The sequence below is a fragment of the Parambassis ranga genome, chromosome 17 (genome assembly GCF_900634625.1).
Source record: "Parambassis ranga chromosome 17, fParRan2.1, whole genome shotgun sequence".
NCBI lineage: Eukaryota > Metazoa > Chordata > Actinopteri > Ambassidae > Parambassis > Parambassis ranga.
The window spans coordinates 20,266,246-20,275,968 of NC_041037.1; the positions used below are offsets into that span (position 1 = coordinate 20,266,246).

At 39.7% G+C, this 9,723-nt stretch overlaps 1 protein-coding gene across 2 annotated transcripts; it reads left to right on the top strand.

Annotated features, from left to right (window-relative positions):
• Positions 1-1,525: 1,525 nt before the first annotated feature.
• On the top strand, positions 1,526-6,804 carry LOC114449982 (dnaJ homolog subfamily B member 6-like). Of its 2 annotated transcripts, none has more exons than XM_028427865.1 (8): positions 1,526-1,694; positions 2,949-3,052; positions 3,965-4,074; positions 4,296-4,361; positions 4,552-4,662; positions 4,790-4,936; positions 5,017-5,230; positions 6,004-6,804. In XM_028427865.1, exons 2-8 carry the CDS (start codon positions 2,988-2,990, stop codon positions 6,107-6,109), a joined length of 819 nt encoding a protein of 272 aa, XP_028283666.1. In that variant the 5' UTR covers positions 1,526-1,694; positions 2,949-2,987; the 3' UTR covers positions 6,110-6,804. The 2 variants fall into 2 exon arrangements, with proteins under 2 accessions (XP_028283666.1, XP_028283667.1); XM_028427866.1 differs by having other exon boundaries at positions 1,526-1,690.
• The last annotated feature ends 2,919 nt before the right edge of the window (positions 6,805-9,723 follow it).

A 9,723-nucleotide genomic window follows, 5' to 3' on the forward strand; every position in this document is an offset into this window, starting at 1 on the left:
GTGGGTCTTAATGTTAAGCAAATACATCCTCAGATAACCAACAACATTTTTTAATGTACAATAAATTATTTTGCAAAAATGACATGAAGAGTAGAGGAAGTCATTTTGGGCAAGGTAGACATGCTGTGTTGCCATAGCAGGACAGGCAAAGACATTTTCAAGAGGTGCATCATGTTTCTACTGGCCCCTGCAGCATGCCGACTGCAGTTTTGCCGAAATTACAGTGACAGTGTTTCTGGCATGAGACAGGGCACCCTTCATTTGATTGGCTATTAGTGATATGCCCTTTCTTTCTTTCTCTCTCCTAGAAAGATATGTCAAGGTTCTGATGAGAGCAGTGTTTCCTGATTTAAGTAATTTAAGGGAAGATATGTTCCAGGAGTTGCAAGTCCACAGTCAACACACAACACACAACCTGCCACATTTTAGCCAGAGTGAGCTGAGGTGTCAAGAGGTGGAGTAGATGCTGGCTACAGGAACTATTGAATTCAATTATATTTATATAGTGCATTTTACAATCAGAATTGTCTCAAAGCACTTCACAGAGACCCAGAGCCAGGAAGAAACCTTGAACAAGACCCGGCTCATAAGGAGAACCTTCCTGCTGAGAGTCTGCCGGGTGGAGGAGGAGAAGAAGAAGAGGGAGACAAGACAGAGAGGATGAAGAAGAGAGAGAGAGACAGAGAACAAACACGACAGGTTGTTGATATATATATATATATTGTCAAATAGGAGAACTTGGAGAACCTTCCTTTGTTACCAAATCAAGTGCTGAAGGAGTAGGTAGTGGAAGTGGAGTGCTCTCAGTTGTTTGACTGCTGGCTGGAACGTCCTCTTGAGTTTCCTCACAAAACTCCCCATGACCTATGTTGTATACGACCATAAGAAGAAGAAAATAAAGACAATGCTATAGAATAACACAACTATATGCCAATAATTGACAAACTATGTTGTTATATACAGAGAAATGCCTGAGCATTAATAAACATTAATAAACACTATAGATTAAGTGAACAGAGCAGTAAGTGGTGCAGGCTTGAGATTTTGCAGTATCTGTCCTTGATCCCTGTCCTGTGATGAACTGGTCAGTCTTTTGGGTAAGGCCAATCTCTTAGTGATCCTTGATCTTCCAAAGGGCACAAAATCCCTGTCATTCTGGTCAGACATGGGGTTCCTTGCAAGCTTGAGTGCTTTATATCTTTATAGTGTTGTTGTTTTCTGTCTAACCATGATTGACTGTTCACAGGGATTGACTTGTAATTATTTGTAAATGACTGCAGAATTTTAGTGCATCTAGTCCTGCCAGGTTTTCAGGTTTTTGCTCTGGTCTTGATTTTATTCTTATTTGTTTGTGGGTGATGAGTATGAAATGATTTTACCTTAAATTACTTTTTTTTTCCTCTCCATCTTTTTTACATCGCTTCAGAAACATGTATTTATTAACTACCACCGCGCACTTTGTCCAGTTGGCGGCGCTGTGTTGCCTGTAAGCTTCAATAACCGCTGATAAACTCGAAGGAGACGAAGAAGAAACAGAAACAGGACGTTGAGTCTAATCTGAGAATCTACAGGCTGCTAAACATGAAAACATCTTTCTAGGTGCTGGGACACCCCGGATAACAGACTGTGTGTCTGTCTCTTTATACCCTTCACAATCGTATCTGAGATTACGAACAGCTGAACAGCTCAAGTGGGTAAGATTGACACCACTCTCTGATGCAACGAATGTTCAGCAGTGCTAAGCTAACCCTAGCTTATGTGAAGTTCGCTAGAATGAGCAGTACCGCTGCTATTATCAAGGCTATTTTATCGTGGCTGGTGTTCTGTTCCATTTCATTTTAAGATAAAAATACGTTGATTTATGTTAACGCTGCCGGTCCTTGCCTGTTTTGTTCATTCATGTGTTCTGAGGAGCAGCAGTCAGTTAGTAAGAGCTGAAACAGTGGATGCAGGTCAGGTGTCGGCGGCTGTTTATTCAGACGCTATACATTCAAGCTGTAAAACATTACAAATATGTGCCCTTGCAGTGTTTGTATTATTTGCTAAGCATTTGGAGTGGTGTACATGCCGTGTGCGCACCATATAATCTCTGGGCACATATAAGCAGTTGATTTATTACTATTTTTCTCACAAGCAGGAAATGTTTGCGCACATTATGTACAATAGTATGACAGAATTACTGTCGACTGCAAATTACAAATGTTAAGTGAAGAAAAGTAAATACAACACTTTAGGCAAGCAGACATCACAAAACAAGCCTAGTGAGAACAAGTCATGAATATCCAAAAACACATGATGTTGTATCAGCAGAAGATTGATCACCGAAAGCATCCTTTAGCCCATTGTTTACTACTGACTCCAGCTGGTTAAAAGAATGACCAGCATTCAAATGTATAAAACGGTAACTGTGCCTGAAGCATGGTGTTGATAGAGACTTCTAGATTACTATTTTGTAGTTTTGGTTCATGCTGCATCCACAACTACAAAATACAGTAACAATGAGGCTGAAAGTTTGGAAAATCAATACATTTATTGAGCACTACCTCGGATAATTGGATTAATGACACAGCACCACATCTTTTACACATATGTACAACTCCAAGCAACTTAAGCAATCATCAGTTTGGATGATTGGAATGAATCCCTATCACTTGATGTTACAGGCGGGTCTGATGTGGCATTGAGCCATCTAAAGAAATGTTTAATGAGATTAGAATTCACAAGGCAGTTTTTGAGAAGGGATAAGTGAGCACGTCTCTTATGTAACTCTGCTAGGAGGTAGTGTTGAAAGAGAGCTTTTCGGTCAGACTTTTTAATCTAAACTGGGAGACAGCAGACCCATTAACAATAAGTAAGAATCAGATGTTAGCAGCTGCTCCTTAGCTTAATGCCTTAACTTCTGCTGATAGCTGTGTGATGTTTTTGTCTGACACTGGCTTGTTTTTCAGGTACATCTAACTCGCTGAAGTTTCTTCATTCCACTCATCATGGTAGAATACTACCAGGTTTTAGGAGTACGGAAAGATGCATCTGCAGATGACATAAAGAAAGCGTGAGTGTTAAAATGTCATTTCCTTGTCGTCGTCTTGTTGTTGTCTTCCAAAGTGCTTGGCTGCAACACATTACCACCATCTTTATACCCCCAAAAAGAAGCTTGATCTTGCCTGATCAGTAAAACCGAAGTGAATATTTGTGCACAAAATGTGGGTTCAGGAGTAAAGGGGTTCAATTTTGATGTTACTGAAAGACAGTTTGGAATTTGAGTCGCTGCTGGATTAGCTCATTTATATGGTCACATTCCACTGAAGCATGTGAGCTGCTGTGTACTTTCAATGTCTTCACTGACATTAGTTTGGTCATTAGTCACTTGTTACTTATGTTTCTGCTAACAAAGTTAGGAACTCGAACTGACATTGTCAAAGCCATTTTATTAGTAACACAAAACTGCACAAGAGACATGTATTTATTGTGGTGAACCACTGGAAGCATTAAAATTATAGGAGGTGCAGGGGACAGGAGTTAAAAAATACATAGTACCTAGTACCAATCTGATGCCTGTTTGATTTGGGGACATCATGTTTAGTGGTAAATTAAATAATAGTATCTTCACTTTTAGAGATGTCTTAGCTAACTTGTTTTGTGTTGTTAGATGTATAGTTTGAGTATCTAATGTTATCAATTAAAAATACAAAATGCTAATATTTTTATAGTGATGTTTAGACCTGCCCACAAATATAGTCCACAGACTACTCTGTTCTCCTGGTGTTCTCACTTTATCAGTCTTTATTGAACTGCACAGGTGTCCTACAAAGACAAAACGTTACACACAGTGGAAAAACATGAAAACATGTTGTATTGCTTATTGTAAAAAAATAAAATAAAAAATAATAATCATTTGTGGATACCTTGTAAGTGCACAGTAAGTAGTAGTAAGAGTGCTGATTGTACTTTTACTCTGATGCAGGTACAGAAAGCTGGCCCTGAGGTGGCACCCTGATAAAAACCCAGAGAACAAGGAGGAGGCTGAGAAGAAATTTAAGGAGCTGTCGGAGGCCTATGAAGTCCTGTCAGATGGTTTGTACCACAGCTGTCTTCCATGAGTCTGCAAATAACAAACACATAGTGGAAACAGCACTAATTTAAAGAGTGAAGCTCAAACCAACACCGCAGGGTGGGAGCAGAGCAAAGTCCAAATAATTACACTGCCCTCTTTCTTCTGCAGTGAGCTCTCTGTTTCTGGCTTATTAGCAGTGTTTTCACTGTTGCTTTTGACACTTTTCACGTTCCTCCTCTAGTCAACAAACGGAGCATATATGATCGTTATGGCAAAGAAGGGCTGACAGGGAGCAATGAAGGAAGAGGTAAGAGTTTCTCACCCATTTTAAAAGAAGAGAGCAGTCTCAGTTCATGCAAAATGTCGATTTATTCCCTACTGTATGTCTTATGAGTGTAGAGGTGTGATTTAATGACAGTAAACACATTAAAGACTAAAACCGTACCATACGCTATTTTTTGGCTTTTGTCTGTTAATTTATTGACTTTATATTTCAGGGGGGCATTTCCACAACGGAGACCATTTTCATGAGCCATTTACATTCCGCAATCCAGACGATGTTTTTAGGGAATTCTTCGGGGGCAGAGACCCATTTGCAGATTTCTTTGGTAAGATGTGCTGCCATAGTATACAAGTTGGTACAGTGGTCCTTTGCTAAGAGTTCAGCTCAGCTACAGCTGCTGTTGTAAGTTATTTTTACTCATTCTCACCTTTCTTACTGCCCTGTCCTCTAAGGTGCAGATCCATTTAGTGAGGATCCATTTTTCAGCAGTGGCCAGCGGCACCGAAGTCGTACAAATCGAAACCGGACGGGAGGCTCGTTTTTTGGTGGCTTTGTTGGTTTTCCTCCCTTTGGTGCAGGCTTCTCACCTTTTGACCCCGGTAATAGATGGCGGTCGATAATTATAAAAACACTTAAACATTTCACATGTTTGCTAATCACCTCTGTGCTATTCTTTCAGGCTTCAATTCTTTTGGTTCCATGAATGCCATGGGTCATATGGGTCACATGGGTCACATGACAACTATGGGCAATATGGGTGGTGGAGGCTTCACCTCCTTTTCTTCAACCTCCTTTGGAGGAGGAGGAGGAGGAGGAGGGGGAAGCATGGGCAACTTTCGCTCTGTCTCTACCTCCACCAAGATTATCAACGGCAGAAAGATCACTACTAAAAGGTAGATGTGGACACGCAGAGTAACAGTGACACTTTTCATGTCTTTTGCACATTGTAGAACAAATGTGTTCTATGGTATCATACATATAATAAGTAAACAGATTAAATCTTGCTGAAAAACGAAAAAGAGTAGTGTCAACAAGGATGTTGATTAAATGAATGATTCATAAAAAAACAACTTTGTTTCCAGCTGTTCAGCACACATTGCACACGCAATGAGTTCTCATGTTTTTATATTACTGTTTTACAAGCTGTGTGTGATATATCCGATAAATCCTGTTTTCACAGCTCTTCACAACTGAAGAGTGAGAGCAGCTGTTGACATTCTGTGTTAGTTTGGGAGCTAGGATTGTCCTCAGCTAGACATATTCCATAACAGTATCAGCGGTAGCATTCAACACAGTGACACCATTCTGTTACATTGAACACTGTCACACTGAATTGCTGATAAAGCTATGGTAGGCAAAAATACAACACAAAAGATAAACTGTTAACCCTCCAGACCACAAGTAGTTTCTGCTGTTTTTCATTCCTGTCACATAGTGAATCAGTGTGGACTCAATGTCAAGTGAGACATGCAGGAAAGGAAGAAGGAAGCTTTGGAGTGGAGTAGGAAAGATTTTACCTAAGCAGTTGTCTTTTAACAGAAGATAATCATGTTTTCACCAAGACATGTTTTCTAGTAGAAATGTTTGAATAAATGTTGTTGTTGTTCATTGTATATTATTACAATATTTTCTCAGATCTGTCTATTTCTCTCTTTATTTCCTCTAGAATTGTAGAAAATGGTCAAGAGCGTGTGGAGGTGGAGGAGGATGGGCAGCTGCGGTCATTAACAATTAACGGTAAGGAGCAGCTGCTCCGACTGAAACACAAGTGAAGACGCAAACATCCTCTGCTGGAGAAGTGTTACCTCAGCACAAACATCCCAACAAACTTGAGCTAGAAAAAGAAGGAAAAAAAGCAAGTGGTAATAGTGCTCTTGTATTAGGTGGGTGTATATACTTAAGTAGGGTTTCTTTCCCTTCATTTCCTCCCTCCCACTAGTTCTCCTTTGTTAACCAATGAACCAAATTGTTTAATCTGGATGCAGACTTTCTATGCATCTTGTCGAGGATTCTGAATTGGAGCTGTCCTTATGTTTTGGCTCAGGGTGTTGTTACTTATTGTGTTTGGGACCAGAGTATTCTTCTGATGTGTTAATGAGCAGGACCCTCCTCTTCCAGAACTTTCTGTTTGCACTGTGTAGGTATAGTATGTGTGCAGACTGCACACACTGTTTTCAGTAAACAAAGCATGACTTTGCTTTTTCATCTGAATCCCCATTTATTGTTAGTCTAAGCTCCTCTTAGTAATAATTCTTTTTTTATTAAATGCTTGTATCATGAGTTATGCAATTTTGTATGTTCTAATACCTATGTGTTTTTGTCTAATGCATGTACACATGTTATTGTTGAGTCTTAACTTTAAAGTTGCATTTTGATGCACAAACAGTGGAAGGCATTCTGTACATGATTTGGTGTACTTTGTAAACCAATAAATCTTGAGTTTTGTCCTGTTTTCAGGATGCTGAAATCTTGTTCTGATTATTTGTAGTGATCTCATCTTTTTTGCCATAACTAAACAGTACTACAAGGAAACAATGTGTTTTGTGAAATGGCACTGCAGTTTCATTGTTTGTTTACACATTCAGAACTTCACTCCATCATCAGCGTGCACTGCAGCACACGCTCATGCCCATCTCGTCATATTTGACACACATCACACCCAGTACAACGATGAATGTAGTACATCGTTAGTGCTTGTTACAACCCACAAGTGATTAAGTACAAAGTCACCAGGAGATGTACATTTGATTGTGTAAATGTAATAAAGGTGATATAAATTGCTGTAGGCTCTTAAGTCTTCAGCAGAAACATTCATACAGTTCGATCTAGGAGAGTGTATGTGATTACAGAAGTGAATACTTGCCACCCAATCATGATGTCTCTTAGAGTAGGGCAGAATGTTGTCTCCAAAGTAACTGTTAACTAGCATGCAGATTTATCCTGATTAGTGTCTTTAGTCAAGACAATCTGTACTGGAGACGGCTTATAACCAACAAGCAACAAAACATATTGACCTTTGTACAGAGTAAATCCTACCAAATCCTACAGCATATAGAAAAGTCAGGCACTGATACTGTACCACTGTTTTACATGTTCATTCTCTTATTTGGTTAGGACTAATAAAAACCGCTTAGTTTCTTTCACCAATGTGTCAGTTCTGCAATAACACCTAAACATAAAAACTGACGCTGTTATTTCTGCTGTTTACATTTTGCTGCTGCTCACTGTCACCAAATGCTGCCTAGTGCTAATATTTTCCAAAACAGACCGATTTTTAGGATACAAGCACTTGAGCTTAAATCACCAACCCTGGTGTGATTCTAAATTATTGACTCTTGTATTAACACCTCAAGATATCCTTCCACGGCTGTCTGGAAGTTTGAGAAGAAAAGTGGGAAGCAAAAAGATGCAGACAGCCAAAGAGTGTGTCATTACATCACACAGTGTGACAGAAAACGTTATATAAGCAAAAATATTCAGATACATTATGAACAGGACAAACTTGGCATGTGATTGTTCATCTGTTTGGCTGAGACTTCACCCACTTAGTCTATATGGTATAACAATAACACCCATATTAAATGTGTCATTGTCATCAAGAGAGAGCCCAGATAATTACACTCAATTAGAAAGTTTGCAATGCAAAAAAAGTCCCCGCAAAATTTTAAAAAAACCAAAACTTATTATTAACATACAGTATCTATAAATGCAGATTAATTTCCATAGTATGTATATTCAGAAGTTACTTTCAGTAGTAATAACTTCATTCTGGGAAATGATGAATTGGAATGAAGGTAAAGTTTTTTGTTTAGTTTTTTTGCTTTAAGAGAAGAATAAGGAGCAGCAGTCTATCAGGGATAAAGGGCCACCTACTGACAGCCTGCACCACTTTAATCTGACGAAATGTGTTTCACAAAATGTTTTGTCTTTTTTAAGGGCAGTGAGCCCTTGCATTTACTCGAAACAGGAATGATTCCGGCTCCGAACATAAGGTTGTAAAGAGAAGGGGGAGTCTGTTGAAAGAGTATTAAGCTGAGAAACTGCTCATTTAGAGCAAATCTCGCTCCAGTTTACTGTGTTTACGATAATTACGGTTCATCTAATTCAGGCCGACGTTGAGAGAATTTCTGTGAAGACCAGATCTCATGAGAGTCACAGTGCGTGTGGCTCCGAGGCGGACAGGAGTTCAGCTGGAAACAAGCTGTTGATCTGGAGCTGTCCTTGGTCCTGAACGCCTCAATCCAATTATTCTCTCTCTCTAACTCTCTCTCTCTCTCTCTCTCTCTCTCTCTCTCTCTCCCTGTCTGTCTCTCTCATCCCTTCATTCTCCTCCTCGGGGCCGGAATCTCTCCGGGCCAGCCGGTTCATTCTTTTCTTTCAGTAGCCTGAATGTTGTGTGTTCTGATGCAGGAACCCACACATTCACTTACCGGGACATTTCCTTTCTTGTGCTGATTATTTTACCAACATGTGGACCTTTAGTTCTCCGTGTGTTCTCGACAGACTTCACGCACAAAGGGAGGCGAAGCAGCTGGGATAAAACGAAGGTGCTATGGTGGGACCTCCTGGAAGCCAAAAGTTCGGATTTTCCCAAATATCCGCGGTTTTCACAGAGGTAGGTTACACGGTGGTCTTTCCCTCAACACACATTTCAATATGTAGTCTAAAATGTTGGGGCTGTTAAAGGAGGTGGCACTTGAGTATTTAATATCTTTCAGTCTACTTTCCACTTCTTTTGAACTTTTTTTTAAACTTGTGCGGACACATAATCACGAGTTAAGCCTGCCTCTCCTTAATCTCTTGGCGGAAATGAATACTCTCACTTTGGACTCAGGCTTCTTATCCAGGGTGCAGCCCATCCTGCCAAATATGCATTCTATTATATAACTATCAATTAAAATTAACAAAACGATGATTCATTTTCCTCAACGTGTAGCTTTACTGTAATGTAAAAAGTAATATTTATGTAGTCATTCATTTATACTGGAGGAAGGACTGGATGAGACCGTTTCTGGTCGTGACGTAGCAGATTGGTTCCTGACGTTAGCCGTGTGTCCTGTAAGTGTCCCAGGAGAAGATAGACAATCTATAATTAACTAAGGGAGACTTGAGCCAGGGGAGACGAAGCCTAATGCCACCACTGGGATTTGTGGAACTCCATTACACAATCAGATAAAGGTCCTGCAGTCAGAGGACTTCTAATGGCAATATAAGCCTTTTTGCAGTTCAACAGGAGGAATTCTTCCAAGACAAGAAATAAAAAAACTGCCATATCCTACAGAATTAAGTTTTAATTGGAAGATTCTCATTACACATTCTTCTGGGTTAACCCACTGAACTAAACACTCCATTCAGCTAGAAGTAGTTCTAACAGCAGTCTGAAAAA

What these genes read in the sequence shown, in the direction of transcription:
- LOC114449982 (XM_028427865.1), top strand. Translation starts at nt 2,988, where the DNA reads ATGGTAGAATACTACCAGGTTTTAGGAGTACGGAAAGATGCATCTGCA. An exon ending in AGGGAGCAATGAAGGAAGAG is followed by an intron (nt 4,362 to 4,551) that starts GTAAGAGTTTCT and finishes TTTATATTTCAG; the next exon opens with GGGGGCATTTCCACAACGGA. An exon ending in AGAAAGATCACTACTAAAAG is followed by an intron (nt 5,231 to 6,003) that starts GTAGATGTGGAC and finishes TATTTCCTCTAG; the next exon opens with AATTGTAGAAAATGGTCAAG.